The sequence below is a fragment of the Nicrophorus vespilloides genome, unplaced genomic scaffold (genome assembly GCF_001412225.1).
Source record: "Nicrophorus vespilloides isolate i.1.1-1 unplaced genomic scaffold, Nicve_v1.0, whole genome shotgun sequence".
In the NCBI taxonomy this organism is placed as follows: Eukaryota; Metazoa; Arthropoda; class Insecta; order Coleoptera; family Silphidae; genus Nicrophorus; species Nicrophorus vespilloides.
Window position 1 is genome coordinate 103638 of NW_017098097.1, and position 24107 is coordinate 127744.

At 30.2% G+C, this 24107-nt stretch overlaps 3 protein-coding genes across 3 annotated transcripts; all 3 read right to left on the reverse strand.

Moving 5' to 3' along the window:
- Window positions 1-11143: 11143 nt before the first annotated feature.
- Window positions 11144-11998, reverse strand: LOC108561686. The gene is made up of 2 exons (XM_017919747.1): window positions 11480-11998; window positions 11144-11433 (listed from the first exon to the last, which is right to left on the reverse strand). The coding sequence occupies exons 1-2, from the start codon at window positions 11807-11809 to the stop codon at window positions 11332-11334; spliced, it is 432 nt and encodes a 143-aa protein (XP_017775236.1). The 5' UTR covers window positions 11810-11998; the 3' UTR covers window positions 11144-11331.
- A 3457-nt stretch (window positions 11999-15455) lies between these two features.
- On the reverse strand, window positions 15456-19032 carry LOC108561685 (gamma-tubulin complex component 5-like). Its single transcript, XM_017919746.1, has 12 exons — window positions 18877-19032; window positions 18600-18820; window positions 18374-18545; window positions 18069-18313; window positions 17813-17993; window positions 17552-17750; window positions 17198-17489; window positions 16953-17143; window positions 16386-16897; window positions 16037-16334; window positions 15671-15954; window positions 15456-15615 (listed from the first exon to the last, which is right to left on the reverse strand). Exons 1-12 carry the CDS (start codon window positions 18949-18951, stop codon window positions 15472-15474), a joined length of 2814 nt encoding a protein of 937 aa, XP_017775235.1. The 5' UTR covers window positions 18952-19032; the 3' UTR covers window positions 15456-15471.
- A 663-nt stretch (window positions 19033-19695) lies between these two features.
- LOC108561684 lies at window positions 19696-20903 on the reverse strand. The gene is made up of 6 exons (XM_017919744.1): window positions 20843-20903; window positions 20645-20681; window positions 20499-20590; window positions 20207-20243; window positions 20076-20152; window positions 19696-19785 (listed from the first exon to the last, which is right to left on the reverse strand). The coding sequence occupies exons 1-6, from the start codon at window positions 20897-20899 to the stop codon at window positions 19696-19698; spliced, it is 390 nt and encodes a 129-aa protein (XP_017775233.1). The 5' UTR covers window positions 20900-20903.
- Between the last annotated feature and the right edge of the window lie 3204 nt (window positions 20904-24107).

Here is a 24107-nt window from a genome sequence, read left to right on the forward strand (position 1 = left end):
TAAAAAAGGACTAAAATTGATGGAAATTTACTAATTAACAGAGATATGCATTTATAGTAAATTCCCATTTAAGTTTATTAATTATTTGAACTATTATGCATATATTATGATAAATTTAAATGAATTAACCTTTATTCCGGCGCATCCACCAACTATGCACCAGAGTTTGTATAGGTTGAACTTTAACTGCAAACGCTTGATTGGATTTGAAGCGAAATGGAAATTTAATTTAAAACTTTCAAAATTTTTGAGTGCCACGTGTCCTATAAAACTGAAAAAAAAAACGACAAACAGAAACATACAAAGATAATTACGGATGCGGTAGAGGAAATGCAATTAAGGGATTTTGCATTTTTGAAATTTTATTATATTCCTGGTGCATTAAAATGTGCGTTATTTATATTTTTTTCGCTTTTTTCTGCAAAGCTCGGGATTTATTACTATGAATGCACGGAAACCCCTCAGGATTTATACTACAAAAAAAAAAATGAAATTTCACGGTCATAAGTCAGGATTAAATTTTCGTTTCGGTTTGGTTACATTTTTATTTATTTTTTTGGCTGCATTTGGGGTTGTAAAATCAAATCGATTTTCTGTAATGGAAAATTGCAAAGATGGAAAATGCGACAGCTTAAGGTCAATTGGAATTCAACGTTGATGGATTGCGTTGACTTAGTTAATGAATACTTTCTTAATAATCCAAGAAACATCGATCGAACATTAACGTCTCGCTTGATTTATAACGTGCTGACGGAATGCTGAGGATTTATGTTTTTGGTTCCCCTTCGACAAACGGAAAATCCATCTCGTTCTTGCACACTTCAAGTGTCGATGCTTTCGCATCTACAACATCAATCTTATATAACTATTTTTTCTTATTCAACCGTCCTTCAATATCATTATATAGCGCTCTAGTCAGTAATCTTCTTTTGTTTTGCAATTGAATCATAACAATTTCGTTTAAAAAATCACATAAAAATCCATTAAAAAAAATACGCAAATTAATCAATTTCTATTACGAAACGAAAAGCAAACACAGCAAAACGTAGTTTCAAATATACTTTAACAATACAGCTATACCTCACTTAGTGCGGCTTCATTCAGTCCGGTTTCGCTATAGTCCGGTTTAAACAAACTAGTTTTATTGCAAAATTACAATAAATTCTTATTTCTTCTCTTTTTATATGTTTTATTTCTATTTTATTTCCTTCTTCGATTAGTGCTATTTCAAACTGTCTGGGATATTGGCGAAACCGTACTATGCGAGGTATTGCTGAATTTTATTAATCTACACGCAATTAGTAATTTTAATTAAAAAAATATTACTAAAACCAAACAGAACACGTGAAGAAATTGAGAAGTAAATTTAATTATTAGTACATGTACTTTTATGAAGTTTTACCATCAAATAAATTCGGTTTGTTTAAAGCGAAATTAGATATTTTATTTCTATTTTATTTAGTTCTTCGATTACTGCTGTTTCAAACTGTCCGGGATATTTCACGAAACCGTACTATGCAAGGTATTGCTGAATGTTTTACTAATCTACAAACAATTAGTAATTTTGATTAAAAAAATATGACTAAAACCAAACAGAACATGTAAAGAAATTGCGAAGTTTTACCATCAAATAAATTCAGTTTGTTTAAAGCGAAATTAGATATTTCTTATTTAAAACTGTTTGCACTTTCACGTGAAGTTCTCTGCAAATTGAATTTTAAAGCGGAAACTTCGCAGTGGATCAATACAGGCGAACTGAAAGCTCTCAGAGTCGATAGACTAGTTCACAGATGGAGCTTTCGCTGTAATTCCTTTATTCGTATTGGGATGGCGCTGAAATCGTAATATTACCACTGCAAAAACAATCAATAGTTATGTTTGAAGTTATTATTATATCTATATTGATAAAAAAATATTTATTTCATTTCAATTCAATTATTTTAAAACTTTTTTATTTAGAAATTAATTAGTTTTTTATTTAAATTAGAAATGTTATAAATATTGCGTTTCTATTTCAATTAATTATATTATTTATTTATAATATACATTTTTAAACAAATTTCTATGATTTGAAGAAAAGTTGGTTGCAGCTTGTTTTTTAGTTAATTATAAGATTTACATAATCCAATTTTCTACAAAACGTTATTTGTACTTAAAGAATGTATTTCTATTTACTTACAAATGTACACGAATTATAACAATGACAGTTTTAAACAAAAAAAATTGAGTTTAGAACAATGCTGTTACGGTTTATTAAGTGTTTGCAATTGGAATGTGCCTATGTTTACATATCCAAAGCCAATATCTTCGATGTATATGTTAAATATAAGGTAAATTAATTAGTAGTTTATACTTATTTAATATATATAATTAGTTATACGCATTTAATTGTTAATATTTGTTTTGTTAATTAATAAAAATATAAATTTTACTTCGAAATAACTTCTAGATCATTTGCAGTATTTCAAAATAGACAGAATATAAAATACAGCAATACCTCGCATAGTGCGGTTAGATTACAGTCCGTTTACAAAATTTCGAAACAAACCGAATTTGAATTGACAAAATATAAATGAAGTCAAGTTTCCTTTTTGTACTTTATATTGTTATATAGTCCTCGATTAGTCCGGTTTCAAAAATGTTATCCGTACTATACGTATAGTTTTATCATCCAATTTTTTTTCAAAATATTTATATTGTTTCACTTTCTTAATGAATCAATTTATAAATATTTATGAGTTTTATTTTCTTCGTTTAATTTTCTAAGTTCTTAATATATTAGATATACTATAATTATCAATATATATAATAAAATTATTGATTTTCTTGAATACTTTTTATAATGATTTTATTTTTATTATCTATTGCTTTTTTTTCTTCATTGAAATTGAATACGTTTGAGTGATGGATGATGGCAGAAAAGGAAATGTTAAATAGTCTCTATATTTACATTGAACCTTACACATTTATATTTAGAATTCAATCGATTAAGATAAAACTTGACCTAAATTTATTCGATCAAATATCTCAGCTGCATTTAACACATAAAATATCAAGGAAAACACACACAATGGAAGAAAGCTTTTAAAGTGAAATAATATAGTTATTTCTTATTTGAATACATATCAAAAAATTAACCATATATTTTTTAATTTAAAGTTTTTTAGAAAATAATCAAATCCAATTATGTATGTATATATGATTTGTTGAATTTCTTTGAAATAACACTTCACTCAATAAGTTCGTAGGATGACTTATAGATGGCGCCTTGTGTTTTTTAGGAAGTACCAACCTTCAGAAGTCGCCTGTCAAAAATTTATGGCAATCTGACGTTTAGTTCACAAGTTACAGTAGTTTTAGTGACGCTACTTTTGCTTTTTGATGGAAAAAATACCGTTGAAGCAATGGTTTGATAAGTGTTATGGGGACTTTTTTCTGTCTAGAGAAATGGTATAGAAGTGGTTTTCTGATTTTAAGCGCGGTCCTACAGACACAAATGATGATGCAGAAAACATAAAAAAGTCCACAAAATGGTTTTGGCCGATCGTAAATTGGAGTAGCGTGAGATAGCTGACACCCTGAAGATATCAGAAGGCAGTGAATTCATCATTTTGTATGAACATTTTATCATGAATAAAGTTTTTTCGGGTACCACGTTTAAGCTCAAAGTGGACCAAAAACAACAACGATTGTTTATGATTTCGAGCGCTGTTTGGAGCTGTTTTAGAGAAATAAAAAGGATGTAACAATGAATAAAACCTGGATCCACCACTATACTCCAGAGTCAAATCGGTCGTCAGCTGAGTGGACAGCAAAGGGTGAAAGCCAAAGATAAATCGTTCGAAATGTTAGAGAATCGTTGAAATGAATGTATCAGTCTTGAAAGAGACTATGTTGATGAATAAAGTCGAATATTGCCCAAAAGTTGTTGTTTTAGTAGTCATCCTATGAACTAATTAAGTGAGGTATTAGATTCTACTAATTCAATGATTTTATTACAAGTAAACAAAAATAATTTGATTTGATTTTATTTTGAATGAAATTAACATTGAAATCATAGAAAATAATTTGTAGTGATATTATTCAAAACAAAACAAATCTATTTTTTCATAAAAAATTCGAATTAAAACAGATTTAACAGACTAGAACATCTCTTTATAATATAGTATAACACGCATGCAGATTAGTATGGATAAAAAAATATATAAAATTCGAACGTAATTCAAACCACAATATTATGTTTTTACACGTATTTTAATTGGATTATCTATGGATTTTATGTTTCTTATTATGTATATACATTTTTTTATTCATGTAGAATAAAAAAAATAGACTGAAGTAAATTATGCAGATGAAATGCAAATCATGTTTAAATATATATTTACTAGAGGGGAAAAAGAAATGTAGGAGGTACGAGTTTACCGAACTACACTTCCGCTTTTATTAATATTTAAATGGAGTGCGAAACTCGGCAAAAACAACTTAATTTCAAACATTTGTATTTTACTCTACCGGTGAACCTTGTTAGTTGCTAAAGTTTTAAAGTGCAAACTTTACAAATTTCCTATTTGAAATTATTAAACTGTAAAATGAGCCTTGAAATTAGTTTCGCTATGTTATTACAAATAAATATATATATATATTTTGTTTTATGTCATTTAATATATTCCTGCATTAATTAAATCTAATAGCTGTAGACATTTGTTTATTAGCAAACTTCCCAGTAGAAGTTCTTACCATTATATTCTTTCATCTTTTAATTTGTTAGATGACTTTCATCTTGTAGGTTATCTAGGTTGATCCTTTTGTCTGTTTATCTGCTGCTATCCTTAACACTGTCATTGTTCATCGACTTGGCTGAATTTCCAAATGCTGAATGTCTTTCATTTGACTGTCCATTCATGATTAACGATGGCCCTATTGCTGCAAGCACCGAGAGGGCTCACAAAAGGCCTGACTTGAACAGGATTCGAACCGACGCTCACGGAATCGTGGGTATGGCGACTTAACCATTCAACTATTAGTCAGTAAGTAATTAAAATTGTTGAGTGCAAACTTCAAGTTAATTTCTTTCTATGAGGAATTATTATCTTAAAACATATGGATTGAAATTAGTAATTTTTGTAATTAAAATATTAAATGAAAGCAAAAAGTATCCTTTACTAAATATAATAAAAATAACGTTTTCACTGACTTAAATATATATTTTTTGTTCAATTATTTTTGATAAAATTTTGCTATAAATAATATTTAATTATCTACAAGGTAATTCAATGCCTAAAATAGAATCTTGTATACCTTAGAAGTTTTCTTTTTTGCAGTCTCCGGAGAAATGTTAAAGGAAATTGCGCGTTTTTTTTTTATAGCAGACATAAAAATGCATCCATCCATTTTTACACCATTTCCTTGCTGCAAAACTTTTACGGCGCTCCACTATCAGCTTCACTAATAAATGCGCACCATTTATATGCGAATAAATTTTGATATGCGCTCGCTGCGCCAAAAACCAACACCAAATATAGTTCATATCTATGAACACATAGAAATATATAGTTAGAAACATTAGTTTGAAGAATTATTCACGTATTTCAAGTATGAAAATCTTATTGATTTCACTTGTAGTTAGTATTTTTTTTATTATTATGATGTAATTTCGAATTATAGTATTTTTGTATTTAAGTTTCTCAGATTATTCATAGTAAATTTCTAAACTTACGTTTCTGAGTATTTCATTACAGCTGAGTATTTTTTGTTATATTTCAGTTTCTCAAATTACTAACAGTAAATTTAATATTTCAGTATTCTATAGAAATTCCTTAGAAATCTTGTATAAACCTCTGTTTCTGAAATAATTTACAGTAAATTTAAAATTTTACATTTGCTGAATAATTACAGCTGAGTAAATTTAGAAACTCAGATTTTAAAATATTTCAGTTTTTCAAATTATTTACAGTAAATTCCGATATTTACATATTAAATTACAAACATTAAATATTTGAGTATTCTATAGAAATTCCTTAGAAACCTAATATAAACCTCTGAGAAATCCCATAGAAAATAACATTTCACTTTCTCAAATTATTTACAGTAAATTTGATGTATTTACTGTATTTCAGTTTTTGAAACAATTTACCGTATGTTTCAAAATGTATATCGATTTTTCTGTATATCAGTTTGTATTTTTTCGGTATTTATATTTCTAAAATTATTCACAGTAAATTTCGAATTTTATATATTTCGGCATTTCATTACATACATTTATTTATTGTAAATATATTTTTTTTTGATTTTTCAGAATTTATCAAATTATTTACTATAAATTTTGAAACTTACGTCTCTAATTAATTACATAATTTTTTGATATTTCAGTTTCTCAAATTATTTACAGTAAGTTATAATGCGTTTTAGTTGTTTTAGCTCGAAGTTGCGAACAAACAAGTGCATTTGTGTGACGATCTGAAAATCGATCCAGTCAAGGATTTAAACTATATTTCATCAAACTTCTATTATAAATAGAGTAGGTAGGAATCGATTCGCGTACGTAACAAAAGGTCGCACATTTGCATAATTAATGTTGAGGAAATATGAAGCGACGTTTTGGAAGATACAGATGGGATTCATTGATCGCGCCAAGGTGACGCAACGGAAAGCGCTTATACACCTTCCGGCTTCTGGTGAATGGAATTACGTAAGAGGAATAGAGACAGATTGAATGAGATATAGAGTGAATGTGAGAGAGAAATGTATATAGAAAGAGAAAGAGGAAGACCTTCGTGTTTGCTAAATTAATTAGGTTCTGATGAAGGAATGGAAGTAGAGAGAGAGAGCAGATTAAATTGGAAACGTGTTGGGAAATCCGATACACGTATAATTGCCGAACATCATCAACCCACGCATCGGACATGCACCATGCCGAATCTAATTGGATTATGCAGAAGTACGTTAACCCGGACATCTTTCACATCTGAATCGATTTTCCGTTGAGCGATTTTTTCCTTGTTTCTTCATCTTCAGATCGAAGCGGGGGGAAATCCATTAGACTGTGCAAACACGCTCAGGATAAATGATATTCAAACAATACGGTTTCTTAATAATCGTTTGCCTTCGTCCTTTTCGTCGTCCTCGAAGATATTGCGCAAATACCTACCCTTGACACGTTGACCGGGAGGGGAGAAAAAAGTTTCTTTGAGTTGAAGAAGAAATCCTAGTGAAATCGTATACCAAGTTGGAATCAAGAAACGTGCATGAAACGTGTAGAAGCAACGATTCGTATTGAGTGTGCGAGGGCCGTATGCTAAATTCAATTACGCGGCCAGACCTTCCTACGTTGCAAAGGCCGTCCGTCCCCCCGACCGATATTATGTTCAGCCAAGTTCGTGGCACTTTTATTGAAAATAATAGTCTTTCATATTGGATCAGGAGGTTCTCCGCCGACGGCCGTCTGGGATTTCAGTTGTTCTAGCTCAATGCCAATTCCGAGACTAATACGCTTTCACGTGATCTAATTCCATATAAAAACTAATTACCACTTAGATAAAACTACTTTCTTTATTCTTACTCAAGTTATAGTTTACAAAACAAAATTATATTTATTTTTAACATTATTGAACAATTAAAATTAAATTAATTATGGTAACATTTTTTTCTAAACGAGTTAAATCTTGAGTATAGATAAAAAAAAATGTGAATTTTGTAATCGATGTTAGAAAAAAACAACAAATTTTATTAGTAAATTTATTCAGAAAATAGGAAAAATGATGTCTGGTAAAGTGTGAATTCAAGAAAACTTACGAGAAATTATAAAAAAAAAACAGTACAAGGCTTGTCCAATCTATATAGTATAATTACTGTTACTCAGAAAATAAAAAAAACGTGACGTGGTTACATTTCCAGCAAGGTCACTTTTGTCAGTTCGTAGTTGATGAACGGAATAAAAGTAAACTTTTAGTTTTAAGATTATGTAGTTATCTTCAGCGGTTCTCGAGTAATTTACTAAAAACTGAAGACAATATCGATATGTTTTGCATTGTGTTATAAAAATTATAAATTTATTCTAGTTCTTTTAATATTTAATAATAGGGACATTCTGACCCATATTTTTTCATAGTAGTTACGTGTTAAACGCATAATTTTGAAAATGTCTTGTATATATTGAAAATAAGATAAAACTTTACAATTGATTTCTTTAGAATTAGAATTTTTGTATTTAAGTTTCTCAGATTATTCACAGCAAATTTCTAAACTTACGTTTTTGAGTATTTCATTACAGCTGAGTAAATTTAAAAACTCAGATTTTTTATATTATATAAATATATAAGTATATATATATAAGTATTCAATAGAAATTCCTTAGAAACCACTGAGAAATCTCATATAAAATAACATTTCAGTATGTGAAATATTTGACAGTAAATTTTAAAATTTACATTTTTCAGTATTTCATTTGCTGAATAATTACAGCTCAGTTAATTTCGAAACTCAGATTTTAAAATATTTCAGTTTTTCAAATTATTTACAGTAAATTCCGATATTTACATATATTCCGATATTCCAATATATATTGAAAATAAGATAAAACTTTACAATTAATTTCTTTCAAATATACAGGTCATGTCTTCTTTGTGCAATTTGCATTTCCATGGGTTGTAAAAGTCTCGATTAGTCCGGTTCTAACCAATCCTGAATACTGTACTAAGTACATTGTACTTATTGATTTAATTATATAAAATAAAACTTGTTACATATTTAAAACACATTTTTAACCAATCTGTAACCAATAGTTTAGTACACTTCATATAAAATTAAATTTATTGTTAGAAAATCTCTAATATCATTGAAGTAACACACACACAGCATTATGTAATAATCATTCGACCTGGGATTTGGCTTTTATCGGTCGAGTTTCAGGCCAGCCGGAGAGACTACATATATTTTTTTTTCCTTTTATGTGAGTTGTCCCATAAATTCAATTTATTTTTCCCGGTATCGTTTTGAAAGTACTTCAAAGGGTCCATATATTTTCAATCAGTCAATTGAATAATCCTCTTTTTCGATTCCTGCATTTGTCGACGATTTTTCAAAAAAATCATGCTTTTATTGATCCTTTTGATGATGTTAAATTTTGTTGTGTTCTCGTTGTATATGCATTGTATAATCACGTTTTCTTCTCTTCCTATTAAACACCTGACCCTGACTACGAATACCACAATTGTATATTCAGCAATTTGCGAACGACACGGTAATTGCATCACTTGGTTCGCCTCTCCCGATGTCTGCGACAGCTCCAATTACTCACAACAACCGCTCCTTTCTTACAATTCCAAGAAATTCTGAATAATACATTGATTTAGTTCAAGTTATATAAACTCATTTTTAGTTATTTATTCAGAACAGTTTTCTTTAGAAAAGAAATGTGTAAAGCATTGCAAATCCTTCTTATTAAATCCAATTAATTATTTTTATCAAGTATTATTTTTTATTTACTTACAGGAAATAAGTTTAAGTATTGAAAGATTGTTGAATGCAATTGCTGTCAATTTTTAATTAAATCCAACTAATAATAAATAAATCATTTTTTCTTTCAGTAAAAAAACTAAAAGAGAAACGAGTATAATTTACAAAAAAATATAATTCATAGCACATTTTTGACAAATCCAACTAATTGTGTATAAAACATTATTTTTTTAAGTAAAATAAAGACTTGTATAAATTTTATTTAGAATTGAAAGAGAAATGAGTATAATTTGTAAAATTCTTGTCTTTGTGTGTATTCTTGAAATCCAACTAATTATGAATTTATATTTTTAAGTCAAATAAATTTTAAATTTATTTGCAGAAGAAAAGTTTTGTAATTATAAAACATTCTTGTGAAATCCAAGATATTGTGAATTCTTTATTTATTTTGCTATTGTAATACGCAAGAAGAATTGTAAGAGAAATAGCTATAATTTGTAACACAATGTAATCCAAATCTGAAATGAAATTATTGAAATACTGTTCGTATAAGCAATTCCGAGTTTCCGTTTTCTTAGCCAATTTATCGCCGCATTAAGTGATGAAGGAGACGCCAATTCATAAAGCTATTTTAAGCGTGATTCAATTAACACCGCAATCCACAGTTTGAAGCAGTTCAGTTACGAAATTAATTTCCTTTCTCCAATCTCTTTCGTTCATTAATATTTAATTATAAATTTTGGGTGGCTTCTCCCCCAACTTTAATAACTTTTCTTCGTTCCAAGTTCTCCTACATAGACGGATGAATTAGTGGAGCAAACTATGAGTGTTGATGATTTAATTATAGAAACAGCAGATGTTGATTTTTTTGTGTGAATGCAATGAGTTTCGAATATTTTGAAGGATTCATGAGAATATTACATTGACAGATGTGTAGGTTGGAGCAAAGTTCGAACAAAGTTTTAGTTATTATTGAACATGTGAAGTTGGTTCGAATATTGCCTAGAATACATTCTGAATGTGAGAAGCCTCCCACATGTAATACGAGTTTCTGGAATTGAATAGCAGAAAATTTCATATTTTATTATACATAAAATTGTATCTCTTTTTTTATTGAAGATCTGGAAAATATACATTTTGAAGTAATTAAAAGGAAGCTGCACGAATGGTAATAAAGCGATCTCATTGCTCCTCTGAGACCAATTCTGAGTTGTTTTTTAAAATTTAAATTGGACTTGTTGTTGCTTGTTTTTATCTGAGAAAAAACTAATTACAATTTTCTGGTGGAGGCGCCAGGTCGTTCCATTATTTTATCTGTATAATTTATGGATGATATCGATTTTACATAAGACAACGCCTACTGAAAAATCACTAAATTAAGTAGTATATAAAAAAAACAAGAGAAGATAAATAAAATGATGAAAGTAAAGCAAAAACGTAAAATCTAAATAACAGAATTAATATTAATTTTTGTAGTGTTTGTAAAAATTAAATCACTTTTTTCCTTAATGAAAATTTTATTTTCTTAATACAAAATTGGAAAGCTACACACGTTGCTTTACTTTTTTTTTAAATGTCATAAAATTATTAATTAGTTTATATTTGATTAGTATTGTATAATAAATGATCAAGTTGGTTATGAATATAAAACAAAACAGAAGTTATACGTAACTATGGAATTGTTTGCATTGTGTGAATATCCGTCTGTCATCGGTGTCAATTACATCAGAATTGATTGTGATATAAAACGTGTTCCCTTTTTGTTGTTGGTGCTTTGTGCGCGAGGATCCTACCCCAAACCGGCAGTCAGTAGGAAAGTCTGGATTTGAGGCTTTTGAAGGGGTGTGCAAGGCGTAGGTTGCGGGAATTTTTGTGACGTCAATGGTTGATGGCGCCTCCCCCATTGGCCGCTTCGAAAATCGCAGCCCTCTCTTCGCCGGAGGGAAGAAAACCCGGATTCAACAATCCGTTCTTCGGTTCCTGTTAAAAAATAAATATAACGGATGACCTGCAGAGATTTTCAAACCCATTGGTCGTGAGTATGAAGCAGCAGCATCGACGGTGGTTTATTGACCGGACCATCTGATGCGGTTTTCGCGGTGTCCCGAAATTTGGCGCACGAAATAATCCTGCCGGGGTGGCAGCAACTTGTTACGTTCTGCACGCAATAAATCTGGGGGCGCGAGAATCGGCGAAACGGGCCGAAAAGGGCCGCGGGGGGCGGCCGAGGCGCACCGCTGAAAACGAAGACCAGTTTCTGCATTGTCGTCCTGCCGGCGCGCCTGTCAGGATACTTACACACACACGTACACGCCACTGCAGTGCACGTATCTACCATACATACCCTTTCATACATCCTTGTTCCAAGCACCGAGCGCGCAAACTGATTGCAGTTGTAGTACTCTACTAAAACTATCTCACTGCTACCTGTAAAACAGCAATTTACGATCCGGAGGGCACGAAGAGCAATAACTACGATTCGTATCCAGAAAAAAAGTTCCGGACCGGTGAATTGAAGGAAGAACAAAGGGAAGGGCTCATTCGACTCGACTGTTGTAAACAATGGTGCATCTCGGCATCGGTGGGCAGGTTATCGAGGAAGGGGGAAACTTGTACCCCAGAAATCACATGGACGTAATCATTGATACGCAGAAAATGGTGAGATTGATTCCGAGAGGGAAATGCATGCTATTCTTCTACTATCTATCCACTCTAGGAACTATCTTCCCTTTCTTTGTGAATGCATATAAATAGCCTTATTCAATCCCTTGGATTGAAAACGCATGATGTTTCTATACACTGACGACTATCCAAACTTATACACATAAAATTAGCTATAAACATTCACGTTTTTACATAAATAATATTCAATTTATTACAGATATATTAAATATTCAAAATACATATAAAGATGGATTTTTATAGACTTTTAAAAATATTAAAAACAATATTAAATTACTTATAATTATTTACAATTGTAATTAGAAATTATTAAGAAACTTTCAAATATTTTATGAAATTTTGTATAAAATAACACTTTAATATAAGTTTTGTTTAATATTATTAAATACTGATCCTAGAAATGTAGGCCAATGCATAGAACAAAATTTGAATACTACTCGACTTGGATTTAGTTAAAGAGAAGAATTTCTAACTATTACTACAACTGTTATACCGTGAAAGCAAAACTAAAAGGTCTATTCACAACATCGGCATTCACAATCAAAGCCTTTCTTCTTGTTTGTAATTGAATTTTAGAAATAATTGCTTTCTTTTTGTGATTGTATTTACTATACACATTTATTCAATGACTTGGATGGAATGTGCATGAAATCGTTTGAAACGCAGACAATTCTGTCCGGATGATTTAAATTCATTTTTCGCTTGATCGTGTTTCAATCAATGCAACTCCGTATTCTATGTATACAAGAAGTGACATAAACTGTACAAGTCTTAAAGATTTTCAAAACTTTTATATTTACATTATTTCCGTTATAACTAAAGTTGACGTCTATTTAGTGCAAATCAGTTTAGTAATTAATTTGGGAATAGTTGAATGTAATTCTAATAAAGCGATAATGATTTCATAAAATAACAAATCATTTACAGAAATTCATTTCTCGCTTCATCGAGTTTCAATCAATGCAATTCCGCGTTTTGTGAATCTATCAGTGTAGCTGAGAATTTATGTAATCCGTTTTACAAGCTTTCAATGTTTAAATCCTATACAGTGACAACAATTTAATTTATTTTAATGTATTTAAATATCTTCATATTTCGCTTCTTAAAAAGTTGTTATATTATATAAAACTAACTTAATTATCAAAAACTATAAGAAACAATAAAATTATTTCTTTTTATTACGACCTTATTTCTGCCACTCTTATATAGTGTTTATCGATCACCACAATACAATGGATTTGGTTTGAGTCTAAAGAACGAATAAATTGGCAATGATCTTACAAAGGATTCAAGGACGAAATCGATATTCCAATTAATTAAAAGAAAAGAAGTCCATGTTACAAACCTGTTGCTATTCGTGCTTTATTCTGTGTACTTCCGTTTTCCTTCTAGAAACAATAATGATGAACTTGCATTTATATTCGTTTGAATATACGCTGCTTCCGCAACAGCGAGAGTGCTTTCTCGACGAAGTTACGCTGTCCAAATTGTATTACATTTCCAGCTAATAAGAGCATAAAGACGTTCCTCGTAATAATAACGATACAGTACAAGCACTAAGGGTCTTCCAGGTTCATGGCCCAATTTCACAATAACAACAACAATGTAAATTGGCTTCTGCGAAACGAAAGAATACATATTATAGTTGTTTTCGCATTGATATTCAATATAAAATCGTTGTCTCTTATTAGAATACTATTATTTTACTTTTATTCTTAGTGAATAATTCAATTATTTTAAAAAAATATAATTTAAGACTTCATATAAACCTATTGTGATTTAAATATATTTTACTTAATTTAACACTTATAAAATTGTTTATTTTGATGATTCAAGAAATAAATTAATACATTTTTTTTAGTAATTATAACTAAATAAATGATGAGATAATTAAGGTAATAACGTGTTAAATTATTTAACGTTCGGCACCTCTATAATTTACTACTGTATCAATACTGTTGAAACAGAATTTGAAGGTAATGGAAGAGAACGTGATAATATTGTCCGAAACTTTTGATTGGATTAATTATTATTCTAAACAAACTTATTTACCCCAATAAATATAACAAACACAAATCAAATACAGTGGAACCTCGCTTAACGAGTTTAATCCGTTCCAAAATTTCCGGATTTTTACTCGTATACTGAAATGCTCGTATAGTGAAACACGTTTTCCCATATAAACTATTGTAAATTATCTTAATGCGTTCCATGCCGGGAAAAAAGGAGAATTTTGTCTCAGTTTTTCATGATTTTGCTTTTCATATCTATGGTTCGTTTTATTCTTTTAAAAAACACAAATAATATGTCTGAACACAAGTTTGGAAATATTGTGATCACAAACAACACTAAGATGCAATTAGAATGACCACTAACACTAGGAACTGTTTCCAATTCACACACGTTGAAGTGAGTTTATATTACTTGTATCAATTCAGTGACTAAGTGGAGGTCTCTTTATACTTTTAATATTTGTTTATATAAAAAAGCGTACATAGTGTGTTTATATACTATAATAATGGTTGGACACAATATTTTTGTGTTTTGCATTTACAGAAAACACAAATTATATTTGCAAAGTATAGTCCGCTTTAAACAAAGATGACAAAAAAAATGAAGATGGTTCATATATGTACACAAGTTTTCAAAATGATGAAGCAGGCGCGCAATCCGGGACTTCTCTTCTCATCGTCACTAGTTTTGCGAAACGTCGCTCGTTAAGCGAGTCAATTTTCTTACAATTCATTTTGCTCGTTAATCGAGGTTTCAATGTATTACAAATTATGAACAACTATTATAGAACATTTTTGACAATAATCATTACAAAGAACATAATAATTGTAGTATAAGATTTTCCATTATCAAATCCAAGTAATTTATTTATTTGTTGTATGTAAATGTCGTTACTATTAATACTTTCTAGTTTTTTTTTAAGGTTTTCCTTGATTTTATTCTATGTTTAAGGTATAATTCAAATATCAAACGTATTTAGCTTGGAATTAAGCTAATATTTATAGAAGAAACTTTTTCTTATGTGTTGTATATTTTTGTTTTGATGAATATATAATGTTCATTAATTGTGATATTTAGAAATACGTTCGTAAAATAGATTTGGAATTACTTACATCTGAAATTATATTGATAACAATTGTGATTGTGTCTGTATTAGTTAATTGGATCATTGTCAAAGAAGTAGAAAAAACAAGTTTGAAACTAAGATAATGTGAATGGTTTAAGGAGATTAAGAATAATTTGAGAAAAAATATATTTATAACAATATATTATACAAAAACTAATAAATATATCTTAGAACAATAATTAACAAATAAAACTGATTTAGAAGGATTCAGTTGGTAAGATGAACTCGGTGAGATTCTCGTAACAAATCTTGTATCCGTTTTCATACTTCTCCAACGATCTGAGCTCAACTTCTCGCAGATCCTTCCACATGAGCCACAAATACCGCACAACATACAGAAGCTGAAACGTAATTAAAATTAGCGTTCTTAAGGGGTTGTTAACAAAGAAAGCTTACATAATAAAATCCGTAATTGTTTTCCTCCTTGTCGCGCAAATTAGTGGCGACTTTGTGCAGATCACTTATAAACTTGGAGTGTGCCGAAATCAAAGTATCCCAGTCGTGCGCCAAATCTAAATCCTCGGCGAACTGCGCCCTGCATTTATTAAAAACGAAACCGAGCACGTAATGCTGCATAGAGCTGAAGAGATTAATTAATCCGAATCGCAGGACCTTGAGGCGCATCTGCAGGATCCGCACGGCCTTACCCGTTTTCCCTTTGACCTTTTTACGTTCGATGTCTTCAACAGAAAAAAAAAGAACAAGAGAGAAAGAATGAGAGATTAATTCGCGTTTCGTGCTGCAAGGTAATTGCGGTTTTACCGGCGAAATGTAAATGGTTTAAGGTGAACAGCGCCCATTTAATCTGCAGGATGAAATCGAACAAATCCTTATAGAGGATTAGATTCTGCTTGCTTATGATCACGTTCACGGGCCAATTTAGCTCGTAGTGGAGACGCAGCATGCTGCATGCCTTTAAAGGATCGTTCAGGAAATCCCTCCAAGCGTCTTTGACTAATACGTTGACGCGGTCGTAGTGCTCCGGATAGATGTCCATCAAGATGTCTTGAAGATGCGATGTCAACCAGATGTCGTTACCCCATTTCCCACCTTTGTCGATCTAAAATTGGGGATTATCGCACAGCGTTTCGAAGTGAAAATTCAAGTAAACCTTTTCGAAGAGTTTCCTGTAGAACGGGAATATGACGTCGTCTTCGAATAGGAAGATGTTGCTTAATAGTTTGAGATGCGTCTCCAATTTGTGCTCCGAAAACAATAAGCTCTTGACGACGCGTCCGGAAGCCCCATACCTCTCTTTCAGTATCTCCCTGAAAGTGTTTTCTATAATCTGCTGCGCTGGGAATATGCGTTGCGTTATCAGCGAAATCCTTTCGTGCAATTTGGGCGTCTTCGGCTCCGTCTGAGCCTCATCCTCGGTCACGTAGAACGAGCGGTAAGCGCTCATCAAAAAGCTATCAGACACATCGACTAAATTCTCCAATCTGTCCATTTCGGTCGTGTACTTGCAAAAGTCTGAGCACATCGCCGGGAATCTGTAAACGTCCCCACTTTCGTTCACCCTGCAACTAGCCACCAAATCTGGTAGTTCTATAGCTTTGGTTGCATCAAAGTAAGTTTCAATCGAAGCAATCACACGAACGATAAGCTCATCATGCAAAGATACTGCAAATTAAAACAACTTACAATTATACAACAAAATCAAATTATAAAAGCATACCAGAATTATTCAACTGATTCACCAAATGCAACTTTCCAAACAACTTGAGCAAATGGATGTTTTTCCCAATTTGCAGCACCTCGTTTATTATGACTTGGAAAAAACCGTCGTTTAAGATTTCCTCTGGTAATTCTTTCACAGAAAACCTCATTTTCCAATCCGCCGAATGCACATCCTCATCTACATTAGAACTAAACAATAATAATATGAACATTTCAATCAACAATAATTATAGTAATAATCACTTGATAATAGGAAACTCATTGTAGGAATTCTCCAAATTTCCTCGACTCAGCCAAGTATCGATGACATTCACGAATTTGTACAAACTCTCCAAATAGATACTCAAATATATATCCTGTTCAGATTTCGAATAAGCCCTTAGCATACCCACGTGTAAAGCTACCAAAAGCCTGTATTCGTTTCCATCAGATTCGAGGATTTTAACATTGTTTCTGTGTATTTTCAGCAGAGCTTTGGTGGTTTTGAAGTTTTGCTCGAAAAACGATGCTAGTTTTAAAAGCGTCATAGTTTCCTCTAAAAAACGAAACATAATTTAGCTTTTTTTTTCTAATTAAACAAATATAAGAGAATTAAACCTTGCGCGATAATCTTCTGCTCCAATTCCACAACACCTTCAATCCCTTTAGAAAGAATATTTTTCAAAGCTTCAGCGTAACTTTTCAAAGTTTCAGTAGATGAAAATTCCTGATTAGTCACTTTCACTTCAAATGCACGAAATTCTTGTAACATTTCGATATATGGAATGAATTCCCAAAGGAACGTCTGCAAAGCTTCCTTAAAAAATAATATTTATGCAGTTAAATCAATGCAGAAAATCCAATTTTTTAAAAACTTACTGGTCTGCAACTGGAAATAGTGATGTCATCTTTAGGAACCAACTGGTTTCCTGAAAATTTGTAGATCATACTGTTATGGGGTTCCCACAGCTGCCAAATCACTTCTCGCACCATTTTGTATTCGGAAATAATGTTGGTCGGATTTCCGAAGGATAAACCCGACTGCAGCAAATGCTTGTCCCTGTTACACAAAAAATAGTATATAAAGTTACGTTGGCGTACAAAAAAAAATCCTATTGGATTTTCACCAATTTACCATAAAATCGCAACATTAGCTTCAGGATGTACGCTCTCCGGCTTCATAAAAATAAAATTCCTATTAAACCATCCACTCTGCACACTTTTCATCGCCAAATCCCATTCTTTTTTATGCTCATCCGCTTTGGGGATTTCGGGCGACCTATCGCCAAAACGACAATTGACTTGCGTAACTTCCGCAGGACTTCTTACGCATGCACTTTCATTGTACACATTCGTTTCTTCTTCATCACTCCACTCATCCTAAAACATAAAAAAAAGTTAAGATTTTCATTAATATATATATTATATAATTATACTCACAGAATCAGAATATGCAGATGGATTCCATTCTTCAATTCCTTCCCTCAAATAACTGCCCCAATCGATTTCCTCCTCCTCTTTCACCTCATAATATTTGAAATCAGCTGGCATTTTTGCAAAGAAATTTGTGGGGCTTTCGGACAAGCAGAACAACAGTTTCATCATTCCCAATCTGCATTAGAAAAATTATGTAAAAAAACAATAACATACTAATAAGTGAAATTACCTGGTTTTCATCTCTTCTTTGTTTACATTGTTACTCAAATACTTCTCATGTAAACTTTTGATGTCAGCAGACTGTCTAAGAAAGCCATGGAACATGAACTTATCGGAAAGACTCTCAACATTCTCATCGATTTCCTTCTTCGTAATATAGAACACTGACTCCCCAGTCTGCAGCTCATGCATGACATACTTGAAGATGTGCTCAAAGATTGGAGTATTCTCCTACACACAAATTATAGAAAGATTAAATTACAATTATATTACAGTTGATTGCTCACCTCGAAATTTGATAGCGCATGGATGAGTTTCTTTATGGGATTTTGTATGTCTTCGGCGAACGGATTCCACGACATCTTTGTATCCTCGTAGCTTAATCCTATTGCATTTTGAATCCTTTAATCAGAGCAGATTTAAATCCACCAACTGTCAGTGAACGTACAGTGACAGCTCGAGTAGTTCAAATGAGCCGGCCGGGTTTATTGATTGCGTAAACCGTCATGCGCGTCTGTTGTTTCGGTTGCCTATAATACACTTATATAATTCAAAAGCTGAATTATTTAATTGTTACTTTTTACTATTTCTATATATAATCAAACTTTTAGAATGTAAGAATGAAACATTAAATAAACAATAATAAATAGATTAATTTTTCTTAATTAACAAATTTAATTACCGTTTTATTCAATGTGTTATTAATATTACAGTCTTTTTTTGTTATATTTGTCTTTGTAATGGCTTTAATTTTACTACAAAACTAGTAGTAGTTAAAATTGCAAACAGTGTAGTTAAAATGAGTAATAATTTCATATTGAGCTGATTATTGTTGTTTAATGGACGTAATTTCAATGGGTTTTTAGAAAGTTTTTGAATTAATTGAACATAACGTGTATTGTATTCCTACATCACATTTCACATATATTTCAAAACTTATTTGATACAGATTTTCTTTTTCGTAAATCATATTTGCTCTTAATTATTTTGTTATTATCTATATATGGGATTATTTTTGGGAAATAAAAAGAAATTTCATTCAATTCGTAAGCTTTAATTTTAATTATATAATTTCATTCATTAATAATCTGAATGTTAAGAAGAAATCATATAAATATCCTCATTTTATTATATATATTCATATTGTGATTTGATGTCATATTTTCATTGGATTCTTCGTAAATGGATTTAGATTCCTGAAACAATAAATATAATTGAAATTGACAATGTTGTAATAAGAGGACGAAATAACATTCTTTATTTATTGTTTGATTTAGATAAATATTTACTATGAAACCGAACTGTGTAGTAGTTAAAAAAATTTCATTTTGGATTAATTGTATCGGATTTTACAAATATTTTATGTTTGCTTTGATCAAAAAGTATTCATATTTATCACAATAATTCAATAAATTCAATATAGTTTCATTGTTAATTCATTTTACTTTAAAGCAATTAAATAGATAAATTAAAGTTTTCAACGTACCTTGGGAGGCCCCATCATAGTCTCATTTTCCATAAAAGTCATATTTATATTCTTTGGAATATCTCTGGTTAAACCACCTGAAATGAAATATAAAGATAATTAAGCATACTGATTAATTACGCAATTATTACGTATGTCTCGGAATCCTTCAAAACCGTAAGTAGATGCCTGAAACAAATAAATATATATATTCTATAATATTCTCTATTTATTGATTGATTTAGATAAATATTTACTATGAAACCGAACTCAGTAGTAGTTAAAATTAGAAATAATTTCATTTTGCATCGGATTTTACAAATATTTTATTTTTGCTTTGATCAAAAAGTATTCATATTTATGACAATAAATTCAATGTATTTTCATTGTTAATTAATTTTACTTTAAAACAATTAAATAAATAAATAATAATTTGCAACGTACCTTGGGAGGCCCCATCATTATAGTACCAGTCATGGTTCCATTTTCCATAGAAGTCATATTTATATTTTTTGGAATATCTCTGGTAAAATTACCTGAAATGAAATATAAAGATAATTAAGAATACTAAATAATGACGTAATTATTACGCAAGTCTGGGAATCCTTCAAAACCGGTAGCAGTTGCCTGAAACAAATAAATATATAACTATCACTAGCAAAAATAACAACAATATTCACATACAAAAATAAACATTTTCATTCATAACTCAAATAATAAAAAAAAATGATAACTACTGCAAAGGGCTATTGACCATAAGTCTTTTTGCTGAAATTATATATATTTACCATAAAATTGGCAGTAAAAACGATGAACACAGTAGTTAAAAAAACGAACAGCTTCATGTTGGATTTGCTATGCTATGATTGAGATGATTCTGGGATTTTATATATATTTAGTATTGTACAAAGCGTTATTGTTGTGGATTAATAGGAATCATTTATTGTCATTTGATGAATGTTCTGAAATTAATTGACCATAAAAAAAGGATGTACAATTTTCAACAAAAATGTATTACTTTTTTTTATCTACAAATGTCACCAATTATTTGAATTTTTTGTGTAAAACATATTTTACTTTATTCGCAATTTTTATACATTTTTGTTGATAATTGTTTGTAATGAAAAGAATATGTTTTTTCTATGTCGTATAATTTTATTCACAATCTGGTCATCAATGTGAACATTGAGTAAATTTATTCCCGGTGGATAGTTACCATTATGAAGATCTGCTGCTATCCTTAACACTGTTATTGTCCATCGACTTGGCTGAAGGTCCATATGCTAAACCTCTTTGGCCCTATTGCTGCAAGTACCGAGAGGGCTCACAAAGGGCCTGGCTTGGCCAGGATTTGAACCGGCGCCCACGAAATCGTGGGTAGGGTGACTATTTAAAGAAAAAAATAATTTTACACAAATCTTAGGACTAAAAGTCTACTTATCTCTAATTATCTTTTAAATTATTATTATTTTTATATAAACACAAGATATTATATATAATTATAATATTTAAGTTATTACAATTAAATAATAAGAGCTTTTCTTGCATCAATTTGCTATAGTTTTTTTATATACAAGTTTCTCAACTATATTTCCACTTTTAGAAAGTAACGACATTCTCATTTGAAAACTTCTTTATGTTCGCTGGAGTATTTCTGTTGTTCAGTATAACAAAAAAAACGTGTAGAGTAGAGTTTAATTGCAAACCTCTTGTGTATAATTATATGCCGGAAAATATAACATTTTACCGAACAGTTTGCAAAAGAAAATAATGGAAGAAATAGTGAGAAAATAAGAAGTTAAGATTTATTTCTATTGATTTTATCAGAAACAGATTTTGCAATTAGTTGAATTTTAGATTTATTTTTGAGATTCTTTGAGAAATTTACAAAAACATTAAAATACTTTTTGTATAGTATTTTAACTTTGTTAGATATAGATTATATAATTAATTAAGTTATTTAAAACGCTAAGGTTAATAATCATATCATTATTTGAATTTTGCTTACATTTTTGAGGAATTAAAAAAAAATATTTTCATAAAAGTAAGAAAGAATATTTAAGTTATGTACTTTATGACATATTTTAAATAAACAAATGAAAGCTTATATAAAAATGACGTTTATCTGAATCTGATTTCTTTGTCTTCAGTAATTCTGAAACGTCGGAATTTCATTTTCACAAGTATTTTACAAACTACAATTAAATGATAAACGTTGTGCTCGGATCACTTAAGCATCGCAGCAAATTTATGCCTATGATAAATGAATCTTTCTGCTTAAACGCTTAAATTAATTATCATATCTCCAGACACAGACAAAACGAGCAAAGAACATCAGCATCGATCTTAAGTTGCACGAATTCATAACACAAATCTTCATTTGATATAAAAAAATATTTGTAAATTTACTTATTGATTATTTTATAGAAACAAATCTGTTACGTAAAAACATTTAATTAATTCATTTGTAAAAATCTGATTAAAGAGATGTAAATAAAATTTACAGTACAATTTTCCGGATTTTTAATAGGTCAAAGTTGAATTATTCGGTGCAATTTGTGATCGATTAAAAATCCGTTTATTACGCAACAAAGCACGGCGTTTGCGGTTAATTTAATCCTTTGATCCTTCGATGGACGTGTCGTGCTGCATTCATTTCGCGCAGAATTAATCTGTGCCCTTGTCACATCAAACAAAAAAAACAATAATAATAAAGCAGAGCAAAATTTCGAATACATATTTATTGCGCGGAAATAGACATCAAAAGTATATTCATTTTAACAAAAAGTGAACGTTTATTGGAAAAACATCTCTAGTTTGTATTCTTTTGACGTTTGTATTTTGACGTTAGTATTTTGACGTTAGTATTTTGACGTTAGTATTTTGACGTTAGTATTTTGACGTTAGTATTTTGACGTTTGTATTCTATTAACGTGAGTATTCTTTTGACGTTTGTATTATTTTGACGTTAGTATTCTTTTAACGTTGTATTCTTTTGACATTTGTATTCTTTTGATGTTAGTATTTTTTGACGTTTGTATTCTTTTGACGTTAGTATTCTTTTGACGTTTGTATAGTTTTGACGTTTGTATTATTTTGACGTTAGTATTATTTTGACGTTTGTATTCTTTTGACGTTGTATCCTTTGACGTTAGTATTCTTTTGACGTTGTATACTTTTGTCTTTTGTATTCTTTTGACGTTTCTATTCTTTTGACGTTGTATACTTTTGACTTTTGTATTCTTTCACGTTAGTATTCTTTTGACGTTTCTATTCTTTTGACGTTGTATTCTTTTGACGTTTTTCTTAATTCTTTAATATAACATATTTTCCTACATTTATTGTAAGATATTTAAACTAATCCAATTCCAAATGAAATCAGAATAAAGGTAATTAGGATTTAATGTGTCAGGTAAACAAAGCTCAACGCTTTTGATCTGTTTGAAAACTAAGATAATACAGGAAATGTGTTCTTTGAACTGCGAAATTGCTTTCAATACAATTAATTAATTAACAGGTATACATTTCAAATCCGTGTGTTATCGAATTAGTGCAGATTATGAATGTCGTGATCCATTGCCTCTGAATACGCTTTATGGAGTTTCCGAATAAAATCGTTTATGCTTGAACGCTTTGACCTAAAAATCTGCTCTGCTCATTTGGAAAGAGTGCAAGCGTGCATATTTCATTGTAATTAAATTTAATTGATTAAAAACGTCAGTTGGATAAAATTTGAATGGTTTCAGAATTAAATGAACGATTATTTGATTATTTTCAGAACTGAATTTTTCAATAAAATATAAAGTTTAATATTTAATTAGTATCGTTTATGTAAATATTGTTACGTTGTAAATTACATTTTGTGTGTATATACATTTTATATTATAATATTATTACGAGTTTATTGATGAAACTAAAAATTTAATTTATATAAAAATTTGGTGGAAATTAGGGACAATAAAAATTAAACTATTTCTGTATTAAAGTGCACAACCTCATGGTACACGAGATAAAAATAATGATGTAAAGAATATCCTTTCGTTTCTTGAAAAC